General features: G+C 52.6%; 2 protein-coding genes across 4 annotated transcripts in view; one reads left to right on the forward strand and one right to left on the reverse strand.

Moving 5' to 3' along the window:
• Fsd1 (fibronectin type III and SPRY domain containing 1) overlaps positions 1 to 11255 on the forward strand; it is a 14006-nt gene extending 2751 nt beyond the window's left edge. The window contains exons 5-13 of the mRNA XM_004632748.2: positions 415 to 437; positions 606 to 727; positions 1968 to 2177; positions 5295 to 5393; positions 7179 to 7338; positions 7602 to 7681; positions 10458 to 10709; positions 10824 to 10912; positions 10989 to 11255. Of these exons, the coding sequence (XP_004632805.1) occupies positions 415 to 437; positions 606 to 727; positions 1968 to 2177; positions 5295 to 5393; positions 7179 to 7338; positions 7602 to 7681; positions 10458 to 10709; positions 10824 to 10912; positions 10989 to 11099 (1146 nt within the window). The 3' untranslated portion in view covers positions 11100 to 11255. The remainder of the gene's footprint in view (positions 1 to 414; positions 438 to 605; positions 728 to 1967; positions 2178 to 5294; positions 5394 to 7178; positions 7339 to 7601; positions 7682 to 10457; positions 10710 to 10823; positions 10913 to 10988) is intronic.
• Positions 11256 to 11474: 219 nt separating this feature from the next.
• On the reverse strand, positions 11475 to 21622 carry Stap2 (signal transducing adaptor family member 2). Of its 3 annotated transcripts, XM_004632956.2 has the most exons (13): positions 21420 to 21622; positions 19062 to 19133; positions 18823 to 18945; positions 16489 to 16545; positions 15500 to 15600; positions 14966 to 15103; positions 14144 to 14213; positions 13951 to 14053; positions 13760 to 13825; positions 12124 to 12279; positions 11949 to 12041; positions 11810 to 11881; positions 11475 to 11597 (listed from the first exon to the last, which is right to left on the reverse strand). In XM_004632956.2, the coding sequence occupies exons 1-13, from the start codon at positions 21519 to 21521 to the stop codon at positions 11533 to 11535; spliced, it is 1218 nt and encodes a 405-aa protein (XP_004633013.1). In that variant the 5' UTR covers positions 21522 to 21622; the 3' UTR covers positions 11475 to 11532. The 3 variants fall into 3 exon arrangements, with proteins under 3 accessions (XP_004633013.1, XP_023572936.1, XP_023572937.1); XM_023717168.1 differs by lacking the exon at positions 13760 to 13825; XM_023717169.1 differs by lacking the exons at positions 18823 to 18945; positions 19062 to 19133.
• Positions 21623 to 23042: the final 1420 nt, after the last annotated feature.

Raw genomic sequence — 23042 nt, forward strand, 5'->3', positions numbered from 1 at the left:
TGGAACAGGGGATTGAACTCAGGCCCTTGCGCTTGCCAGGCAGGCCCCTATTCCACTGAGCCATCTCTCCGGCCCTTTATTATTTGTCTAAAACATCAGTGAAGCTGGGTTGCCTGTATTTATTTAATTTAATTTATTTATTTTTGCTGTACCACGGATTGAACTTGGGACCATGTGCATGCGAGGCAGGCGCTTGTGCCACTGAGCTGTCTCCCTGGGCCTCACCTGTATTTTTGTTTGCACAGTGTGCCAACTGCTCATCCTGGGCACTGACTGGAAGCTGGGGTGAGGGTAGGGCTTGTGTCTTAGCTTTAGGCACAGATGGAAGGAGGAGTTTCTACCTCAGCGTGTGGCGGGCAGCACTGTCACAGGGCCGAACCCCGGTTTCTGATTTCACTCTGTCCCTCCTTCTAGGCTGCCAAGCAAATCAAAGATGGGTAAGATGCTGGGCCCAGGCCCACTCTGGTGCCCTGCCCGCAGTGACAGTGGGGACCTGGGCCTGGAGCGCTGGACGGGAATACAGGGACACTCGCCTCAGATGACCAGGCCTAGGACCCCTATCCTGAGACAATGTCAGCAGGCTGCTTCCACCTCCTTCTCTGCAGTGTGACAATGGCTCCCGCCTTCCGGCTGTCACTGAAAGCGAAGGTCAGCGACAACATGAGTCACCTCATGGTGGACTTTGCGCAAGAGCGTCAGATGCTGCAGGCCCTCACGTTTCTCCCTGGTGAGAGGGGAACCTGCTGGAGGGCCACAATCTCAGGGAAATGGCCCTGCAGCAGGGAGACTGGGTCACGTGACCAGCCAAAGCCTAAATCGGGGAAGACTGCCCCAGGGGTGGAGCCCTGAGACTGCCCCACAAGGTGGAACCCTGAGTTATTGCCTGCCTGGTAGGGGTGGAGACCTGGAAGTGTTCCCTTAAGTGCAGATGGAACCCTGGAGGCCCCTCTTACTTTGGTCCCTGAGATTCAACACTTCAATGTAGGATGGAGTACCCTCCAAGCCAGGAGAACCCCCTCCCCCAGGGAAAACACCCAGAGAAAGCCACAACCCTTTGGGCTGAGATGGTCCTCCTGTTGATGTAGTCCCAAAGAAAGCCTTCCCTCAGGCAGGCTTGAGAGTCCAGCACTGTGGGAGGCTGAGGCAGAAGGAGCACAAGTTTGTTTGTTTTTGTTTTTTTTAAATTTTATTTATTATTATTTATGTGTGTGTGTGTGGCTGGCTCAGCCCACCAGGGGGCAGGGCGGGCTGGCATGTGGTGCTGGGGGATTGAACTGCAGTCCCTGTGCTTTGCTAAGCTTGTTCTAAGTAGGTGCTTTAGACCACTGAGCCATCTCACTAGCCCAGAAGGAGCACAAGTTTGAGCTCAGCCTAGAGAATGATTTATGTAGACCCTGTCTTAAAATAAAAAATAGAATGCCAGGTATCGTGGCACACGCCTAGAATCCCAGCACTCAGCACTCGGGAGGCTGAGAGGATCCTTGGGAGTTCGAGACCAGCCTGGACTACAGAGTGTGCTCAAGGCCAGCCTGAGCAGCATATCGAGACGCTGTCTCAAAAACACAAAAATGAAATAGAAAATAGTAAGGGTCAGGGTTGTAGTTTAGTGTGAAAGCCCTGGGTTCCATCTTAGTACCGGAAAAGGAGGGAGGAAGGGAGAAGAGGAAAAAGAGTAGAAGACTCAGCCAGTTGGTAGAGAGTTCTGGCAAAATCCACCCTCTCAATAGTGGCATCTTGAGATGGTCTTGTCCTTTATTGATTGAATACCCCCCAAAGCTCTGCTGAAAACTCCACTGCTTTTTGGACTCCTGTGGAGTCTCCAGCCTCAAGTCCCAACAGCCCACTGGAGCTTGGGAGTGCGGAACCCTCGGCCGCGCCCACAGGCCGGCACGTGGTGGGCGGGCTCCAGCAAGCCCCTCCCACCTAGGACCCCGAGCCCTGACTTGTGTCCCTTCTTTCCTGGGCAGTGCCCAGCACCCCCGTGATCGACCTAGCAGAGTCCCTGGTGGCAGATAACTGTGTGACCCTGGTGTGGCGCATGCCGGATGAGGACAGCAAGATCGACCACTACGTGCTAGAGTACCGGAGGACCAACTTTGAGGGCCCCCCGCGCCTCAAGGAGGACCAGCCCTGGATGGTGGTCGAGGGCATCCGGCACACGGAGTACACCTTGACAGGTCAGGAGCCTGTCTGGCTGGGGGCGCCAGCACAGTGCACCCCTGAAGCTACCCTTGCCCCAGTAGCCATCTGAGGCTTGCTGCTCATGGGTCTTACTCTGAGCCTCGAGCCTCGCTAAATAGTGGAGTTGGCTGGGCTGGGCTCCGGCAGTGGGATGATAGGTGTGCGCCACTACTCAGTGTATCATCACTATTTGACAAATGAGGAACGTGAGTTACAGGAAGTGAAACCACCATTCATTGCTTTTAAATTACCCTGCACCTGCAGTAGATCCAGTGCTGTCCTTGAACCTCGAGGAAAGCAGCGAAAACTCTTGCCCGTAGGGTTGGCATCCTGGGACACCCCCGGGTGTTGGGGGATTTCCTTGGCTCTTATAAGAAATGAAAAAGCACCGGATGTGGTTTTGCCCGCACTCTGCAGTCCCAGCGTTTCCCAGGCTGAGGTGGGAGGATTTCCTTGAGTTCAAGATCAGCCTGGGCTACATAGTGAGTTCCAAAGATCTTGTTCCCCTAGAAATAAAATGAAATAAAAAGTACAGGGAATCCCAACGGCTGCTGAGGGTGGATCTGAAGAGAGGGAGGAAAGTTGGGGGTCCTTGGTGAATTTCAAAGGCCATCCTGAGCTATGGGGAGCCCTGGAGGCGGGAGAGTCTTCCAGACAGGATAAGTACCACATTCATGGCCTCACGGTTAGACTATAATCAGCCCTAGTTATCTGTAATTAGCATACATGGTTAATAATGAGCATGCTAATTGTAGGGGGGAAAAATCACCAGCCCGCCAGCCAGGAGTCTGAGATCTGTTTTTTTCCCTCTTTTGCGTGGGAACCAAAATAAATACACGCCTCTTTTTATTTATTTATTTATTTTTTATGTAGGATTGCACCATATCATCTCCAAGACCTCCCGCCTTTTGTTTTGTTTTGTTGTGACTTTTTGTTTGGAGATAATTATAGATACACGGGCAGTTGTAAGCAAAAAGTGCTTTGAGTCTGGGCATGGGGCTGCACGCCTGTAGTCGCAGCTACTTGGGGATTGAACTCAGGCCCTTGTGCTTGCCCGGGAAGCACTCATTCTACTGAGCCATCTCCCCAGCCCCAGGATTGCAGTTTTGAGGCCAGCCTGGGCAACTCATTGAGACCCTGTCTCACAAAATGAAAAGCCCGAGGGTGTTGCCTGCTCCCAGCGGGGCTAGTGATTGCCCGTTTGCAGCCAGAGAAACTGAGGCACCTGATAACTATAGAGCTCTCTTTCTTTGGGGGTGGACGTCTTGGCCTAATGCCAGGGTATTGTTTGCTGAACACCCTTTGAACTCAAAGGAGAGGAAGCTGGAGACCATGGTGCAGCTGTCTGTGGCAGCAGCCAGGGTTGGGCAGGCGGAGGGAACAGGGTCTTGTGAACGCAGAGGCTGCAGCAGCAGGCCTCTGTCTGGGGCTAGCTAAGTTTGCAGTGGAAAGAAAATGAATTGGTTTTGCTGTGAGGGTAAAGGGAGCTGTGGAGCAGGCAGCAGGTTCCTGATTCAATTGCCTGCAGCGTGGGTGTGTAGGGAGCTGGCAGTCCTGAGGCAGCCAGCCGCACGCCAGAGGCCCAGCGACGTGGTGGTGTGTGACTGCCGTGGGTGGAAGGGACCATGCACAGTGAGGGGTGAATAGGGACTCGGGCCTGGGCACCGGATGTGGAAGGCTCGCAGAAGGGGGAGGAGCCTAAGAAATGAGCTGTGGGGGAAAGCAGCTTGAGTTAGGCGAGAACAGTGTGGCCGGCCCAACGCGAGGTGTGCAGGAAGGGAAGCTGTGGGCAGCATAGGATCTGCTGCAGTGGGGCTGAGGAAGGGGAGGGAGGGAGGCAGCCGAAGGGGCTGAGTGCGCCGGGGCCGAGGGCATTAGCTGGAGAACTGGGCTCAGAAAGGGGTGGAGCATATGCTTAGCATACAGGTTTGTGGCACAGGGCCATAATCCCAACACTCTAGGAGACCAGGGCAGAAAGATCACAAACTTAGTGACCCGAAATGACCCAGTCTTAAAATAATAGTAATAAATAATGATAATGGTGATCATGAACAGGGTGAGGATAGCTCAGTGTAGAGGCTGTAGTGTGGGTTCAGTCCCTAGTACTGAAAATAATATATAGACCTTAAACATGATATTTATGAATGGCTAGAAAGAAGGGTAGGTTACTTGCAGTAGAGACTGTTTGACCCTGTGTGTTCCCCCAAGTGACTCAGTCACCCTGATCCCTGCAAATGACCCTGGGAGTTGTTTTGTGTTTTGTTTTGTTTTGTTTTGGGTTTTTTTTTTGCTGGCTCAGAATGCCTTCAGGGCATGTTTGGCTGGCTTCAGTTGTGGGGATCGAACCACAGCAACCTGAGCCTGACTGCTTTGTTGAAGCAGCCACGTAAAGAACTGAGCTAAGGGGCAGGCTCCCTAGGAGATGTATTTTTTTTTTTTTTTCTTTTTTTTTTTTTTTTTTGGCGGAAGCAGGGATTGAACTCAGGCCTTTGTGCTTGCCAGGGAAGCGCTTATTCCACTGAGCCATCTCCCCCGCCTAGGAGATGTATTTTTAAAGATGCTTCCCAGGTCTGCCAGCAGATTCTCCTAGGAAAGGCCAGTGTGAGGGTGCACACCTGTAATCCCAGCACTCAGAAGTCTGAGGCAGAGGATCGCTGAGTTTGAGGCCAACATAGACTACATAGTGAGTTCAGGCCAGCCTGGACTACTAAGTGAGACTCTGTCTCAAAAAAAAAAAGAAAAAAAAAAAAAATCTCCAGAAGAGCTTGGACCTAGCCTGGAAGAACAGCTACTCTGTTTGATATAGTACTGCAGTCTCAGGGTTAGTTCTCATTGGCCAGCGTGGGTCATGTGCCTGTCTCTGAACCAACCACTGAGACAGATTCATAGAGCATCCTGATTGGCTGCTCTGGGATGGGGGTGGAGTCAAACGATGCATAAACCCCCGCAGGTGCATAAGAGCAGAGCCCATTCATTACCCAGCAATAAGATGTTATATAGCAGGTGCTCCTAAGAATGAGGGCATGAGATCCACTGTGCAATGTGCTACACTCTAACCCGCGCTCAAAGTCACAGAGACTACACAGCACTGCCAACTCTCTCTTCTCTCCCAGGTCTCAAATTCGACATGAAGTACATGAACTTCCGCGTTAAGGCTTGTAACAAGGCAGTTGCAGGCGAGTTCTCAGAGTCGGTGACCCTGGAGACACCAGGTGACTAACTTCTATCCCCTCCTTTTTTTTTTCTTTTTTTTTCTTTCTTTCTTTTTTTTTTTTTTTTTTTTTTTTTGTATGGGGAATGCAACTCAGGACCCTGTGCTTGTGCCTGAGCCAGATCCCCAGCTCCAATCCCCTCCCTCTTGGTGCCCTGGGTTCCAATGTGACATGCGCATCTTTCATTCAGTGTTCTGTGGCCCTTGTTGCCCTGGCTGCCGGGAAGCTCCAAGCTGTATCCATGGTGGCTTCCTTAATATGTCTGTGACAAACATGCTTTTGTCTTTTGTGCCCCAGAGTGATCCCATTGTACCTGTGCTCTTTTTTTTTTTCCCCCCGGAACCAGGTATTGAACTCAGGCCCTTGCCCTTGCCAGGGAAGCACTTATTCCACTGAGCCATCTCGCCAGCCCCATACCTGTACTTTTTTTGTTCTTTTTTTTTTAATATTTATTTATTTTTATTTATTACATTAATTTATTGTGTGTGTATGTGGCCAGCTCAGCCCACCAGGGGGCGGGGCTGGCTGGCATGTGGTGCTGGGGATCGAACCACGGTCCCTGTGCTTTGCCAAGCTTGTTTCAAGTAGGTGCTTTAGACCACTGAGCCATCTCTCCAGCCCCTTTTTTGTTCTTTTTGGAATAAGAGCTTGCTCATGTAGTCCAGGCTAGGCTTGAACTCACTATGTAGTCCAGACTGCTTTCAAACTCACAGTGATCCTCCTGCCTCAGCCTGCTGAGTGCTGGGAATGCAGGTGTGCACTGCACTCTCAACATCTATATGGTTTTTATGTTTATGTATTGAAATACACCAGTAAGTTTCTTTTTTTTTAAATTTTTTTTAAAATTTATTTATTTATTTATTTTGTGTGTGTGGCCAGCTCAACCCACCAGGGGGCGGGGCTGGCTGGCATGTGGTGCTGGGGGATTGAACCGTGGTCCCTGTGTTTTGCTTAAGCTTAGCTTGCTCTAAATGGGTGCTTTAGACCACTGAGCCATCTTACCAGCCACCAGTAAGTTTCTGGATGTTGAGCTATTCTTTGTTTTGGTATGGGGGATTGAACTCATGACCTTGAGTTTGCCAGGCAGGTGCTTGTGCTGCTGAGCTCTATCCCCAGCCCCTCCATATGGTTTTTTTGTTTTTTTTTAAATTTTTATTTTATTTATTTATTGTGTGTGTGTGTGTGGCCAGCTCAGCCCACCAGGGGGCGGGGCTGGCTGGCATGTGGTGCTGGGGGATTGAACCGCGGTCCCTGTGTTTTGCCAAGCTTGTTCCAAGTAGGTGCTTTAGACCACTGAACCATCTCCCCAGCCCCTCCATATGGTTTTTAGACACACGCATGCACACACTTTCTTTCTCCCCTGCCCTCCCCCCCACCAAATAGCTAAGTCCTTTTAGAGCTGAGAAGTATCAGTAGGGAAGACAGACTGCAGCCCCTCGCGCCGACACCCGTGAAGCCCCGCCGGCAAGTCCCTGTGCTGCCTAGCCTTGCTGCTGCCTGCCAGGGCCCTGCCCCTTCCCTGTGCTCAGCTGCAGGATACCAACCTGTCACCGACTGCTTCTCCGGATCCCTGTTTGTCCCACCCTTCCTGATCTGTCTCTCTCAGGGTCTTCCTGCCTGTCTTTCTTTAGCCCCGCCCCCCATCTGCTGCCACCTGTCTCTGTGTCTGGCTTCTTGTCTCTCTTGTTCTTGGTCCCTGTCTTGGTCACGGCCTGCCTGTCTCTGCCTCTCTGTGTCTTTCCGGGTTTTCCCATCTCTGTACCTCCCTCGTCTGCCCGGCCCCAGCGTTCATGTTCCGCCTGGATGCATCCACATCTCACCAGAACCTGCGGGTGGACGACCTTGCTGTGGAATGGGACGCTATGGGCGGGAAGGTGCAGGACATCAAGGCTCGAGAGAAAGATGGCAAGGGGCGGACAGCGTCTCCTGTCAACTCCCCAGCCAGGTAACCTGCCCCTGGAGTTGAGGGAGGAACCTGGTTGGAGGAACTCTGAGTCAGTCAGGGAAAAGGACATTTTGGGCTGGGTTTTGAGGGTGGAATAAGAATTTCCCAGACCTGACTGGGAAGGGCATGGTGTGCAGAAAGGCCTAAATATATATTCTCTAAACATATATTAACCAAACAGAAGCAGTGGTTGGGATAGACCAAGGAGGTACTGTTATGTGGCAGCGAGGCCTGAACTGTCTTCCTCTCCCTGCCACTCACAGAGGTACTCCATCTCCCAAGAGGATCCCTTCAGGTCGTGGGGGACGGGACCGGTTCACAGCTGAGTCCTACACAGTACTGGGTAAGGATGGAGAGAGAAGGGGGAAAAGAGTTCTGGGCAGGCCTCTGAGGGGAGGGGTGGGGACAGCTGCTGTGGCTGGGGAGACAGGCAGCCCTCGCCAAGCTTCTGTGGGCTTGGGACCACAAGACAGGTTGCTCCCACCCTGGGAGGACAGGAGTATTTGGGGACCAGTCACCAGTTGGGGAGCCAGCGCTCGGGCATGAGGCTGAGGAGCTGTTGGTCAGCAGAGTCCTCCTCTCTGGAGAAGCTGAGGTTTGGGGAGTAGCTGGAAGGAGTATTTGCCTGCGAGCAGCTGGGGCTGTGGAGCAGCTGGGCAGGACAGGAGTTTACAGCAAGGCGTGTGTGTGCTCACCAGCAATCCCAGCACTCTGGGAGGATAAGGCAGAAGGGTCACCGGTTTGAGCCCGGCCTGGGTGACAGAGTGATGACTTAGCAAGACCCTGTCTGCAGATTGTTTAAAAAGGCTTGAGATAGCTCAGTGCAAAGCCCCTAGGCTCAATCCCCAGTACCACTACCAAAAAAAAAAAAAAAAAAAAAAAAATTTACACAAGTTCGGGGGAGCAGCTTAGCGTGGTGGAGAAGCCAGAGAGAGGAGAAGCTGAGAGTGGTAGGGTGGGAGCAGAAGGTAACACCCTGGGAGCCGTCAGGTCCTGGGAAGGAGAAGCTTGAGCCCGTGGACAAATGGGAGTGTGGAACTGCCAGTGTCCAGAAAAGAGCTAAGCCGGACCGAGGCCTGAGGAAGTTGGTGTGATCGGTAATGGCAGTGGCGAAGGAAGCAGGAAGGAGAGGGTTGCGAGGACAAGCCAGGCCCTGGGAGGATGTTGTGGTTGTATGGACCGTTTGGATTTTCTGAGGAACATCTGGGACTGGGGAGAGTTGGGTTTAAAGAGGAGGTGGGGGCTGGGGGGGGCATACGTGCAGTCTCAGCACTTGGGAGGCTGAGGCAGGATAGTCACAAGTTAGAAGCCAGCTCGAGCTACATAGTGAGGTCAAGGACAGCCTGAACTATATGGCAAGATCTTGTCTCAAAAAATAATAATAATAATAATAATTTAAAAAGATGAGGGGCTGGAGAGATGGCTCAGTGGTCTAAAGCACCTACTTGGAACAAGCCTGGCAAAGCACAGGGACCACGGTTCAATCCTCCAGCACCACATGCCAGCCAGCCGCGCCCCCAGGTGGGCTGAGCTGGCCACACACATACACACACACACACATACAATAAATGTTAAAATTAAAAAAAAAATTAAAAGATGAGGGAAAAAAACACTGAAAGGATATAGCGCAGCAGTACAAGAGGGCCGGGGAGATAGCTCAATAGAGTACGTGACTATCTGGCAAGCACAGGGTCCTGCGTTCAATCCTTGGTGCCTTCAAAAAGAGCAGTATGGGGCCGGGAAGATGGCTCAGTGGAATAAGTGATTCCCTGGCAAGCACAAGGACCTGAGTTCAATCCCCGGTTCTGAAAAAAAAAAAAAAAAAAAGCAGTACAAGAGCCTGCCTGTCCGGTGCAAGGTCCGAGTCTGATTTCCAGTATCAAAAAAAAAGAGGGAGATCCCGAGGTACAGGAATAGAGTGCTGAAAATCAGGGGCCAGGGACAGAAGCTGTTTCCTGAAAGGAGGAATGAGCCTGGGTGCCCTGTGCCTGCGGGAGGCCTGTGGAGCTGCGCTGCGATCGTGAGGTGGAGCGCAGCAGAGTCAAGGCCCAGCTACAGAAGCTCCTGGGGGGAACAAGTGACACATGGAGGGTCACAATGGGAGAGATGGGCTGTGGGCTCAGCGCTGAACCCGCAGGGGAGCAGCACAACCCGAGGGGACCTGAAGGGGCGAGTGAGGCTGGTGCAGTGTCTGGACTTCAGGAGGAGCGGAAGCCTGGGGGGTCACCGGCTCCTGGAAGCCCCCGCAACTGAGACATTGAAGAATCTGGCCTCCACCAGCAGTTGGGGGCTAGATGGATCTGGATTCAGAAGACAAACAGCAGCAGGGAATTGCTGGGTTCTACCACAGCTGAGTTAGAGGGAGTATTAGACTTGAGGAAGAATCTGAAGTCTTGGCGAGATGCGTTCCGGGGGAACAAGCACTTGGGAAAATCTAACGTCTGGAAACAACTGAGAGGCGGGCCGGGGAGATAGCTCAGTAGCTGGCAAACACAGAGTCCTGAGTTCAATTCCCGATACCGAAGAAAGAGAGAGGGAGGGAGGGAGAGAGAGAGAAAGAGAAAGAAAACTGAGAGGCGCCCGGGGAGGAGCTCTGAACCTTGGAAGTACTTCCACGGAGTAGCTTGGCTCAGAGAGTTGGGAGGAACTGAGGTTTAGAGAGGATCTGGGCTTAGTAGCTAGAGTGAGTTGATTAAAGCCTGGGGAGTAGCTGGGGCCCGAGACATACCTGAAGGGAGCAATTAGAGCCCAGAAAGTACCTGGAGGGAGCATTTGGGATCCCTGGGGGATGCCTGGAGTCCCAGGAGCACTAGAGAGAAGCTAGAGCCTGAGGAATATGCAGGTGGAGCAGCTAGAGTCAAAGGAGTAGCTGGAGGCAGGAGCTGCAGCCCAGCAGTAACCGCAGAAAGTAGCTGGGCTTCAGCAAATACCTGAGGGAAGAGCTGGGGTGCTGAGGAATATCTGCAGGAGCAGGTAGGATGCTGAGGAGTACCTGGGAAAATACCTGGCAGAATAGGTGCAGGGGCAGCTGGGCCCTCGTGGAGCTTCTGCCTGATGTGGCTGTGGCGTCGGGAGTGCCTGGCTGAAGAACATCTCCCCCTTCGCCCCCCCCCCCCCAGGGGACACGCTGATCGATGGCGGGGACCACTATTGGGAGGTGCGCTACGAGCCGGACAGCAAGGCCTTCGGCGTGGGCGTGGCCTACCGCAGCCTGGGCCGCTTCGAGCAGCTGGGCAAGACGGCTGCCTCCTGGTGCCTGCACGTGAACAACTGGCTGCAAGTCAGCTTCACAGCCAAGCACGCGAACAAGGTCAAGGTGCTGGACGCCCCCGTGCCCGACTGCTTGGGTGTGCACTGCGACTTCCACCAAGGTGATGACGCGCGCGGCTCAGCCAGCCCCGCCCTCCTCACCCCCTGCCAGTGCCCGAGTCCCTGAGCGTGTCCGACCCCTGACTGTGTCCTCCACACTCTGCCTCCAACCCCAGGCCTCCTGTCCTTCTACAACGCCCGCACCAAACAGCTGCTGCACACGTTCAAGGCGAAGTTCACTCAGCCGCTGCTGCCGGCCTTCACGGTGAGCCGGCAGGGCCCAGGGACAGGAGGGGGTCCTGGGTGCTGCGGCTCAGGCTGAGCCCCCCCCTTCTCCCCAGGTCTGGTGTGGCAGCTTCCACGTGACGACAGGCCTGCAGGTCCCCAGCTCCGTGCGCTGCCTGCAGAAGCGGGGAAGTGCTACCAGCAGCTCCAATACCAGCCTCAGCTAGACCATCGGGCCACCCAGCCAGCAAGGCGTGTTTGGGGTTGTGGGCACTGGCCTCTCTCTTGCTGCTTGGAGCCTTAACTTGTGAATGAGTAGGGGGGCACCACCAGGGAGCGGGGTGCCCCCCCGTACCTCACTTCCTAATAAAGGTCAAACACTGGCTAGGCTACAGCACTGATTCTTTGCATGGTGGGGGTCTCCCTGTGGCCACGGGAACCTCAGCCTTTCCAGCTCTCAAATAGGCTTTTCTTGTAGCATCCAGCGGCAGCCTTTGAGCTCCCTGGCACTAGGTGGAGCCTGCAGTGGGCACATCCAGTGGACCTTCCCCACCCCCGAATTCCCCAAACCAAGTAAATGTGAGCCTGGAGGTGATTTGAACTTTAATCCCAGACAGATCCCAGTGGTGAGACTCGCTTGCTGGTTCCCTGGGTGTCCGCTCACTGCTCCAGCGCCCGCCGCCTCAGCAGCTTCTCCTCCAGCTCCGCTGTCACGTTCCCCATCCCTGGGGGGTAAGGAGCAGTGTACCCTCCAGCTGGGTCACGTTCCTGTCTGTGCCCCACCCCCAGATACACCTGGGACTCATGCAAGATGAAACTGTGTGCAGGCAGAGGCATTGCAAGTTTCCTGGAGGGTCCGTGGGAGCAGGGGACCCTGGATGACCCCATGGGCCTCGCTCTCAGATGTGCACCTGTGTCTACCTTGCACACCACTTACTTGTTGTGAGGAAGTCTTGGGACTTGCCGTCTGGTGGCTTCCTGGTCAGGACACTACCGTTGCCTTTGGGCTCTGGAAAGGAAGGCAGATGAGAGCAAGCCGAGGGGCCGTTGACAGGAGGGCTGGGAGAGGGTCCTACCTGGCCTGGGCGCAATGGGTGGCTTCGGAGGCTTGGCTGGGACCTTGGCCACCCTTTTGGTCTTCAGGACAATAGGCCGACTGGGGGGAATCACTGCATGGACAAAGATGTGTCCCATCAGGTTGGTAGCCAGCCACACCCATCCTGCAGTGCCGTAGCCCTGTCTCCTACCCACCGTCTTGGTTCTCATAGTCAACAGTTGGGGCATCCCCAATCGGGATCACATAGTTTTCTTCTTGGCTCAGTGGTGGGGGCAGAGGAGGAAGCGGGGGCTTGTCCTGGTTGGACACAGGTGGTAGTGGCTTGGGGCCATCTGCAGAGGCAGCAGGACCTGGTGAGGAAAGGAGGTCACTGTCAGGGCTGTGTTGTACAGGGAATTTCCCCATTTAGGAATCAGTGCTTTGTGTAGTGTAGACAGGCACACTGGGTGGATCTGGATTAAATACATGGTGAGGAAGCCTGTAACCCTAGCTACTCGGGAGGTGGAGGCAGAAGGATCAGCTCAAGTATGAGGCCAGCCTGGGCTACCTAGTGAGTTCCAGTGAGACCTGCCTCAAAACAAAGCAAAAAATATTGTACACAGAATGCCTCTATACACATGCTTCTTGTGGGCAGGGGATTTAGCTCAGTGGTGCAGCACCTGCCTGGCAAGCCTGAAGTCCTGAGTTTGATTCCTGGTACCCTATCCCCATAAAGTCACGCTGGTGTTTGTGGTACTGCAGATTGAACCCAGGGTCTTTGTTCTGAGCTACATTCCCAGTCCTTTTTTTTTAGTTTGTGACAGAGTCTCACTAAGTTACCCAGGCTGTGTGCATGACCTTTACCTTTTTTTTTTTTCCAGAACCGGGGATTGAACTCAGACCCTTGCGCTTGCCAGGGAAGCACTTACTCCACTGAGCCATCTCCACGGCCCCTATCTATCTTTTTGAGACACAGGGTCTTGCTATGCAGTTCAGGCTGGCTTTGAGCTCACTTTGTAGCCCAGGCTCGTTTTGACATCACAACGATCCTCCTCCCAAGTGTTGGGATTACAGGTGTGCACCACCATGCCTGGCTTTGGGTGTGAGCTTTTGACCGTCCTGCCTCAGCCTGCCAGAGTTCTGGGCAAGCAGGTGTACACCGCTACTCCTGGTGTACAAGTGGGTCTTCAGTGGGTCCGAGGAATTCAGCTGTACCCCTGGATCTCCACACTGTGGCATGTGAATGTGATCATGGCTGATGATGAGTATAGTGGTGATGTGCCCTCTGTAAGCATGATTGGAGTCTGGGACATGTGTGAAACTTGCATTTATAGGCTGGCTCAGAGTTCACAAGCATGCACATGGCGCATGTGTGTTTGTGTGGTACAAGCCCACTGCACTCTTGGGAGCTCAGCCTGGGGAGGACCCTACTGCCCATATGTCTCTGTGTCCTTGTTCCTCAGTTCCAACTTCTGGGCCAATTTGATTTTCAGTCTTTTTCCAACAGGCACCCAGAGTATCTCTGGGGAATCTGTCCCTTCACTACCCATGGATTGATTCCTCGGAACCTTCTGCAAACACTACCCCTTCCAGGACGCCTTCCCTGCTTTGCCCCCCCATCTCTACTTTAGGGACCCCTTCCCCCAGCTCTGGTTTCTCCTCCACCCTAGCTTAGGCCCATAATCTGGCTCTGCCCGTCCCCACTCCCACCCCAATCTAGGAGCCCCCATAGTACCAGATCTGGGTAATTCCTGTCCCTGGACTCTGATGGGGTCCATGTGGCCACACTGTTGGGTTGTGTTTGTGTCCTAGGTCCCCTCCCTCCTTGCCCAGGTGGGGAGGGGGCATCACCTGGGCCCGGGGCGGAGGGCACCACCCATACATTCTCGCCGTTCTCTTTATCTGCTTCCACGTAGCCTGGAACACAGAGGGCTGCCTGGGGGAGGCAGAACGGCCTGGGGTGGCCTGGGGGGTGTCCCTGTGGAGCGGGGGCAGGAGAGGGGCAGACACCCATTACCCAGGCTCCCAGGAGCCGCACGCACCTAGCACCTTCTCGTAGTCATCGTCCAGCAGGAAGGGCACCAGTGCCCTCTTGGTGTGTGACACGAAATAGTTGACAACTGCGTCCAGAGAGGCGCAGGAGAACTGAGGGGCAGGACGGGGGCACGTTTAGGGCCGGTGGGGAAAAGAACCACCCCGTCGTGGCGCTGATAGGAAGCCAAGCCCAGCGCTTACCGGATCCTCTACATCGATCACGTATTGAGAGCCTTCGCGCTTCACTTTGTAGTGCCGGACAACAGGTTTCCTGTTGGGGGACTGAACTCAGGATCACATTCCAGGGCCCTGCCCCCAGTCCTGGCTCCACCCCGGGAAGGCTGACGCACGCTCACTAGAGACACGGTTTTCCATCCTCCCTGTCAATTGATCTTACCCCCAACGAAGACCACGCCCCTAATCCTAGCTCCACCCCCAGGAAGACTCTGCAATGGAGGTTCCCCTCCTGGCTCCCAGGGCGCACCAAGTCAGCTGACTCCACCCCCCAGTAACGACCTTGCACCTTCGTATGGCTCCACCCCTGGATTCTGATTCTACTCTCACTGTGGCCCTGCCCCTAATTATAGGCAGCTCGGAGGATTCAGCGATGGGCCCCGATAACACACCAGTGGCCCTTTCTCCAGAACTTGATGCCACAACCAAGGACACCCCCCTTGTGACTATCGCGTGCGTGCGCGCGCGCGCACACACACACACGCACACCTGCCCTGATTCCCTGCTCAAAGGGTTTATTTCCATTCTTGGATTTGACTTTGTGTTAGTCCCAAAGGCCCAGACTCCATTCCCACTCGATCCTTACCTGACCTGAACTGACCCTAGCACTCTGCTTATAGACTGCCCAGTCCTGCCCCGACCTCTGATCCTTACCCAAAGGCTCGGGAGCCCTGACAGGGGTCCAAGTCTCCGCTAGGCGTCTGAGGCACCAGCGGATGGCACACCCTGAACTCTGGCCACGCCCCATGCAAATATTCCTCCTGCCCAGCTCCCAGCAGGTATGCGCACCCATTGAACACTTGCCGGGTGGTGACCGACACACCACCATCTGTGCCAGCCCCGCTGGGCCGCAGCAACAGGTTCCCACACTCGGGGTAGCGCTCTAGGAGGAGCTGCGCATCCACCCGGTTCACCTTCAGGAAGCACCTGGAGAGAGTAGGCATGTCACCCAGTAAGAAAAGCCCTACCTCCGGAGGCCAAGCCACAGAACCCGGCCCCTTGGGACTGGCAACATGTCCTAAATCCCAGGACCTGACCCCAGACACCCAGTCCATCTCCAGACCCAGATTGAGGCCCATCTCCTGGGCGCAGGACCCCATGCCAAAGGCTTGCCCAAAACCCTAGTTCCAGGAGATTCAGACAAACCTTTCAGGCACTTGGATGCTCAAGGGATTAAGTCTCCCTTCCGAACACCTCGACCCCACCACCACCCCAGGGCCTGCCCCCTCCCCAGGCAACCCACCGCTCTGGAAGACCAGGCCCTTCCCAGGCCAAGTCACGCCCCAACAGATAACCCGGCCCCTAGCCCGCTTCCTCACTCACGAGGGCACCTCCAGCGCACGGCGCGCCTCCTCCTTGGCCAAGGTTTCTGCCATCATGTACAGGTGTCCAGGCAGCAGGGTCAGGTTGGATGGGACACAAAGCTGAGGGGTGATTGAAGCAGTGTCGGCATAGTCCGTGACAAAGGGGTCTCTGAGCTCAAGTCACAGATGCCAGCATGCAGATCAGCATGGAAAAGCGAGTCCCAGAGCTCCAGCCTGGGACTGTGCTCCAAGGGGCAAAGCGGGCTCGTCGAGGGGTCAGAGAGCAGGAAAGGGACTAAGCAGAACCTGGAATCTAGGGACTCAAACTCTGCAGTGGAGACAGACCAGCAGGTTCCAAGCACAGTAGCGTGTGAGAGCTGCACAAGAAAATCACGAACGGAAGAGATATCAGGAACGCAGACGAGGGCCTCAGAGATAGCCCAATAGAATAAGCGCTTGCCAGACACCGGGGAGATGGCTCAGTGGATAAATGCCTCTCTGGTGAGCACAAAGGCCTGAGTTTAATCCCCCTTCTGCCAAAAAAGCCCCCCCCCCAAAAAAAAAAAACCCAAAGAATAAGCGCTTGCCAAGCACAAGGTCCTGAGTTCAATCCGGGCGTAGGGGGAGGAATACAAATGAACATTCCTGGTTTGGGGATGCTGCCAACTAATGTTACAGCAGTCTTTTGAAAGAAAGAGAGACTGGGCGTGGTGGTGTGCGCCTGTAATCCCAGCTCTTGAGAGGCTGTAAACAGGTGGATCACTACGAGTGAGATCTAGTAGTGAGACCCTGAACACCCTGTTGACCCTTCCCTAAAATACAAAACAAAGAAACAGAAAAAAAAAAAAAGACAGAAATAAAATATGTTTATGGAAAAAACTATGTTTGGGTCATGGGCCCAAGGCTTGAGTCTATCATACCACACCCTAGAAACTCATTTGCAGAATGAAGGATGGGAAGGAAAAAGGTTTCTCAGAAACTCTTGAGCCAAAAAGGAGCCATACTTGCCTCCACCACAGTCAGGATGAAGCCTTTCCACATCTCCCGAGACTCCAGGCTCTCCGCCTAGGGAAGAGAAGAAAGACGCTTACAAATGAGACTCAGTCTCGTCATCTGGGAAATGGGCCATGTCTCTATTTCCAAGAGCCACTTTGGAAATGGAATAAGACAGATTAATTCAAGATGATGTCTGAGTATAAGTCCCCAATAACTTGGGATTTTTTTAAAAAAAATTTTCCCCCTGTATTTAGTAGAGGGTCAGTGCTGGCCAAATAGCTCAGCGGATTAAAAGCACCTGCAAGTAGGCATAGGGGCCAGAGGTTCGTCCCTGGGCCTACTGTGCCAGCCCTGCCCCTGGGGTGCGCTGAGATGGCAATTGAGACTGGGGGTAGTGGCATGCGCCTGTAATCCCAGCTCTTGGGAGGCTGTAAACAGGAGAATCACAAGTGTGATCTAGTAGTGAGACCCTAAACACCCTGTAGACCTTTCCCTAAAAAAAAAAAAAAAAAAAAAAAATACAAATAGGGCAGGGTCTATAGGGTCTCACTACACAGAGCAGACTCGTAGCAATCCTCCTGTTTTCAGCCTCCCAAGCGCTGGGATTCCAGGTGCGCGCCACCACGCCCAGTCTCAGTCGCCCTCTCAGTGGGTCCCGGGGACGGGGCCAGCACAGCGAGCCGGGATCAAACCCTAGGCGCTGCACACGGCCTAAGCAGACCCTTTAGTCCACTAAGCTATCAGGCTGGCCTTTTTTTAATGTTAATATTATTATATTAATATTTTCATTTATTTTAACTTTATTGGAGCTGGAGAGATGGCTCAGTGGTCTAAAGCACCTACTTAGAACAAGCTCAGCAAAGCACAGGAACCACGCGGTTCAATCCCCCAGCACCACATGCCAGCCAGCCCCGCCCCCTGGTGGACTGAGCTGGCCACACACACACACACACACACACACACACACTAAATAAATGTAAAAATAAATAAATAAAAAATAAATAAATAACTTTATTGAGAAACAAATATGAATGAGACAGTTTCAAAGCTGATTAATAGGACAGTTTTTTTTATTTTTTTAAATTTATTTATTTATGTGTGTGTGTGTGTGTGTGTGGCCAGCTCAGTCCACCAGCGGGTGGGGCTGGCTGGCATGTGGTGCTGGAGGATTGAACCGCGGTCCCTGTGCTTTGCTAAGCTTGTTCTAAGTAGGTGCTTTAGACCACTGAGCCATCTCACCAGCCCAATAGGACAGTTCTGATAGTCACTACATTGTATATTGTTATCTTCTTAGTGGTTATCCATAGTACAAGAAACAGACAGGATATCCTGTCCAAATACTGTTAGTATACCTCTTTCTTTTCATTGAATGAAGCAAAAGTAGCGATATATCTATACTAACTATTTTGTATATATAAATACAAAATGATCTTTCCTTTGTATCCCTTTTGTTTAGTCCTGTCAGAGGTGGATATTCTGTTGGCATCTAAATACTATATGTATTTGAATTCAGCAAAACAGTCCAACACTGTCTAGCAGTCTATAATATTAGTGGGTTATCCTCGGAAGTTATTGACTTGAGCCTTTTACAGCTCATCATATTAATATGGCTTTACTTTTTTTTTTTTTTAACATTTATTTTGTGTGTGGGGGGGGGCAGCTCAGCCCACCAGGGGGCGCGACTGGCTGGCATGAGGTGCTGGGGGATCAAACCGCGGTCCCTGTGCTTTTCCAAGCTTGTTCCAAATAGGTGCTTTAGACCACTGAGCCATCTCTCCAGCCCCATGGCTTTACTTTATATACCTCGTTTTTATACTTTCTGCTGGATGGTTAAGACCAAGATAAAGCAAGACCTATGTAACAAGAAATTTAACTTTTTCTTTTTTTAAGAAATTTAACTTTTGTATCTGATAAGGTCAGTCAAGTACCCTCAGGATTTATTATATTAATATTTGAAAACATAGATCATGTGTTCCTCTGCTGCTCTGATCTCCCACAGTTCTACCTGCCTCAGAGCCAATGTCTTCTCTGCTGCCCACAAGGCCCTGCATGTCCCACCTACCCCCTCCTGCCTCCCTCACTCCTCCTCTGCCTCTCCCTACTTCTGTTCTGGCCACAGGGCCTCCTCACTGCTCCTGTACTGCAGGGTTCTGGGCCACCCCAGTGCCTTTTCACGGCGGTGGCCTCTACTGACAAGCCCTCTAACCGAGCCTGGAGCTCAGAGAGCTTGACTGGCTCGCTGGTACAGTGTCACTCACTGAGTACATCCGTCTGTGAGACTCCACCCTGGAGTGTGCTGACAGGGAGGGCAGGGAGCCTCTCCCGATGCTCATCTGCCAAACCCACCTTGAACCTGATGTCCTGGTCCCTGAGGACCAGGCTGAAGTAGATGCCTGGGTCCCACATGCTTCCCCGGGGAACGTCGTCCGTGAGCTTCACAAATGTTCTCAGGTCGAGCTTCTCCAGGGGCTGGGCACAGAGACAGAGACAGGGTTTGAGCACCAGGCTGGTGGCCCTCAGGTTGAGGCAGCCCCTGCCTGGCCTAGCAGCCACGTTCCCAGCATGGTCCCTGTGCTCAGGCTTACCTGGATATCCCGATTACTGTTGTAGAAATAGATGGTGAGGCCCTGCAGCCCTGCCCAGAACTTCCTGTAGTTCTGGAAACCAGAAGTAGAAAGAGAAGAGGTGAGCTAGCAGAGCTGGGCTCCCTCAGAGTGCTCACTCCTGCCCCAGGGCCTTCCCACTGCCTTCCTGGGCCTGCACCCTTGTCCCTAGGTCTATGAACAGCTACCTTCAGCACCAGCTTGGGGCTTTTCCTCAAATGTCACCTGTTCAGGGTGGACCTCCCCACCCATGCATGATCCAGTTTCTGTTGTCCTCCAAAAAAGGACAAAAAATGATCCTTGGGCTAGGGATGTGGCTCAGTAGTAGAGCACTTACCTAGCACGCACAAGGCCCTGGCTCTATCCCAGCACCACAAAAGAAAAGTAACAATGAGCCAGATGTGGTGGCGCACACCTGTCATCGCAGCACTCTAGGAGGTTGAGGCAGAAGGATTGCAAATCCAAACCCAATCTGAGCAACTTAACAATGTAGCTCACTACATTTGAGACCTTATCTCAAAATTAAAGAAGAGTTTTGTAGCTTAGTGCAAAGGTACTGGGTTTAATCCCCAATGTCACATACACAGAAAGAAAGAAAGAAAGAAAGAAAGAAAGAAAGAAAGAAAAGAAAAGAAAAGAAAAGAAAAGAAAAGAAAAGAAAAGAAAAGGCAGGGGCTGGTGAGATGGCTTAGTGGTCTAAAGCACCTACTTAGAACAAGCTTAGCAAAGCACAGGGACCGCGGTTCAATCCCCAGCACCACATGCCAGCCAGCCCCGCCCCCTGGTGGGCTGAGCTGGCCACACACACACACACACACAAAAAAAAAAAAAAAAATAAAAAAAAAAAAAAAAAAAAAAAGAAGAAGAAGAAGGCAGCCAGACAGACAAAGGGAGTGAGGAAAAGAGAAAAACAAAGGAATCTTGATGGGGTGAGTGATCCAGAGAAACCTCACAATTTATGGGGGTCGAGCATCAAAAGTGAGCTGAACTGGCTTTATATGGCATCCCTCAGTCCATCCACTCATCCATCCATCTATCCATCCACTGTCCACCCATCTATCCACCTACCCATCCATCCACCCATCCGTCAGCCCATCTATCCACCTACCCATCCATCCATCCATCCGTCCCTCCATCTGGTCACCTACCCAGCCATTAGGTCCACCCATGCTTCTGCCCAGCCTTTGCTGAAGGGCTACCACATGGCAGTCTACTCCCAGGCCCTGGGAGTTCATCACTAGAGGACCAAACGTATTGTCTGTATGGATTCAGCTGACTACAACAGCGGCCATCCTGAGTCATAATTACCAGGATTGCTGCGTGGTCAATTTTCCCAGCATAGTTTTCCAGGGAACTAGAAATGCATGAAGCAATTACAGTGGGATGTGGAGTGTTATAACTGCCCCCCAATTCCAGGAAGGTGCCTGACTATGACACAGGTATATATCCCAGTGAGGATGAAGGCCCTCCTCCTTTTTGGTGGTTCTGGGGACTGAACCCAGGAGCTTCATGCTGAGCTCCAAACCAACCCTTTGTGTTGTTGTTTTCTTTTCTTTTTCTTTTTTTTTTTTTTTTGTGGTACGGGGGATTGAACTCAGGACCCTGTGCTTGCCAGTCAAGCACTTATTCTACTGAGCTATCTCCCCGGCCCTTATTTTTATTATTTGTACTGGAAATTGAACTCAGGTCCTTGTGGTTGCTAGGCAGTTATTTTGTATTTTTATTTTTATTTTTTTTTTATTTTTCAATATTTTGTATTTTGAGACAGGGTTTTGCTAAGTCACCTAGTTGCCCAGGCTGGACTCAAGCTTGAAACCCTCCTGGCTCACCCTCAAGCTTACACAAGGGGCCCTGTACAAGCACAGGTGTGTGCCACACACAGGTGTGTGTCCTGATCCTTAATCACACGCATGCACACACATGGCACCATACACTGGTTGTACAGTCAGTACCTGCTCAACCCCATGAAATGTGGCCCCATTAAATTTCACTGTGCCCACCTGACATCAGTCCTGAGCCTGACTCAGCAACTCAAACTCACGAGGTTAATTCTGGACGTGGAGGGGAAGGAGGCACAGGAGTCAGAGGGCTTCTGGCTTCCTTGAGGAAGTACAAGACAGATCAGCAGAGAAATAGAAGGCGGGAATGGAGATCACAGTGGGAGAAGCAGAGACATGGACACAGACAGACAGACGGCCAGAGCCCTTCCTAGCCCCTGGCTTGTGCTCCGCCCATTCTGCACCTCCCCCACCTCCCGGGCCAGAGGGGAAACTGAGGTCCAGAGAGGCAGCACACCTGCGCAGGCTGCCCAGCAGTGCCAGGCTCCCTGCCCCACCTTACCCGGTCGTAGGGCCCCTTTTTCTCTAGAAAGCTCTCATGGTAGTGTGAAGGCTGGGTGGCCTTGGGCTTGGGGGCCCGAGGTGGGATCGGGGCTGAAGCCATGGCGGCTGGGGGCTCTGCCCAGGCCTCTCTTTCCAGCTGGTGTCCCTGTGGGGCCAGGAAGCCGAGGAACAGGTTCCAGGGGAATTTCCTCTTACTGTCAGCCTGTCACCTCCCTCCCTTGCCAGTACTGGGCGGGCACTGGGCTGGGACAGGTCTGGGGATCCTGGGGAAATCCCGGCCAGCCTCAAAGGGCTCCTGAGTTTGGAAGGGAGGTGGCAGCCTCAGGATTCTGGGACAGGACAGATTTCACACACACACACACACACACACACACACACACACACACACATAAGGGCATAATATGAAGGCTTTGAGTGGCATGTAAATGTGAGAAAAAGCTTGCCTGTATCTCCAAAGACATCTTCCTGGGACTGTAAGATGAATGGCTCTAGACTCTGCTTCTTTTTTGAAGGACTGGGGACTGAAACAAAGTCTTCTCAGCTACACCCATGGCTCTTATTTAGAATCAGGACTTCACTAAATTGCCAAGTTGCCCTAGGCTAGGCACAAACTTTGAATCCTCCTACCTCAGCCTCCTAGAGTCCTGGGATAACAAGCATTTGTCTCCATGCCCCGCTTAGGGCAATTTATTTATCTGCTAAATCTAATACAGCTCACAACATCACAGTAGCACACAGAAGTGCATAAGTTGTCAGTTAAGACAGAGGGGTTAGAGCCAGGGAGATGGCTCAGTGGCATAAGCACTGGCCTGCTAAGTACAAAGTCCTCCATTTGATCCCTGGTACCAACAAGGGCGTTAGTTTTAGTTCTGTTTGTCCGTGGCAATGGGGAGCCTTTGAGGGATTCAGGGAAAGAAAAGAAGGTGGAAATGGTTACATTTTAGGAAGATTCTTTTCCTAAGAACGCAAAAGGGCAGGGTGGAAAATGGGACAGGTTGGGGAAGAGGAGAGGGCTGAGAACCAGGGCCTGGCTGGGAGATACTGGAGGTCTGAGGGTTTTACAAAACGGGAGACAGAAGAGAAAGTTAACCAAGAAGTGGAGGAAATTCCGTGGGACCAGCTTACCAGGGCAGCATGGTCCCCAGGACTGTAACCTCAGCACTATGGGAGGCTGAGGCAGGCGGCTTTCGTGAGTGAGAGGGCAGCTTGAGCTAATAGGGAATCTTGGTCTCAAAAAAACTCAGCTGATCAACAAGCCTTAAAAAAGGGCTGGCGGTGTAGCTGAGTGGGAAGGTCCTGATTTAATCCCAGTGCTCGCTTCGGTAACACATACACTAAAACTGGAACGATACAGAGATTAACTGATTTAATCCCAGTCAGCACTGGGAAAAAAAAGAAAAGAAAAAACAAATTGGGGCTTCCGTGCCCCTCATATCCTGTCGCCTCTCATCCACTGACAAGTCTGCGGAAACCCCACCCGCGTCTGAGGACAGTCCTTATTGTCTCTCAGTTCTGGGATGTACCCGCCCCGGGGTTTTCAGGTCAGCCGGATACTAGATACTGGGGGAGCTCCAGCCTCGGAACAAAGGTCCCAGGACAGAAGCTGAGGACAGTAGCTGGG

This window comes from Octodon degus, unplaced genomic scaffold, assembly GCF_000260255.1.
Source record: "Octodon degus isolate 3935 unplaced genomic scaffold, OctDeg1.0 scaffold00050, whole genome shotgun sequence".
NCBI classification, from domain to species: Eukaryota; Metazoa; Chordata; class Mammalia; order Rodentia; family Octodontidae; genus Octodon; species Octodon degus.

Bases quoted from the DNA above. Each gene is read 5' to 3' on its own strand.
- Stap2 (XM_004632956.2), bottom strand. From the start codon at position 21,521: ATGGCTTCAGCCCCGATCCCACCTCGGGCCCCCAAGCCCAAGGCCACC. The intron at 15,601-16,488 runs GCAAGTATGGCT...ATCACCCCTCAG, and splicing joins TCATCCTGACTGTGGTGGAG to CTTTGTGTCCCATCCAACCT. The intron at 11,882-11,948 runs GTAGGACCCTCT...CTTCCTTTCCAG, and splicing joins ACCCATTGCGCCCAGGCCAG to AGCCCAAAGGCAACGGTAGT.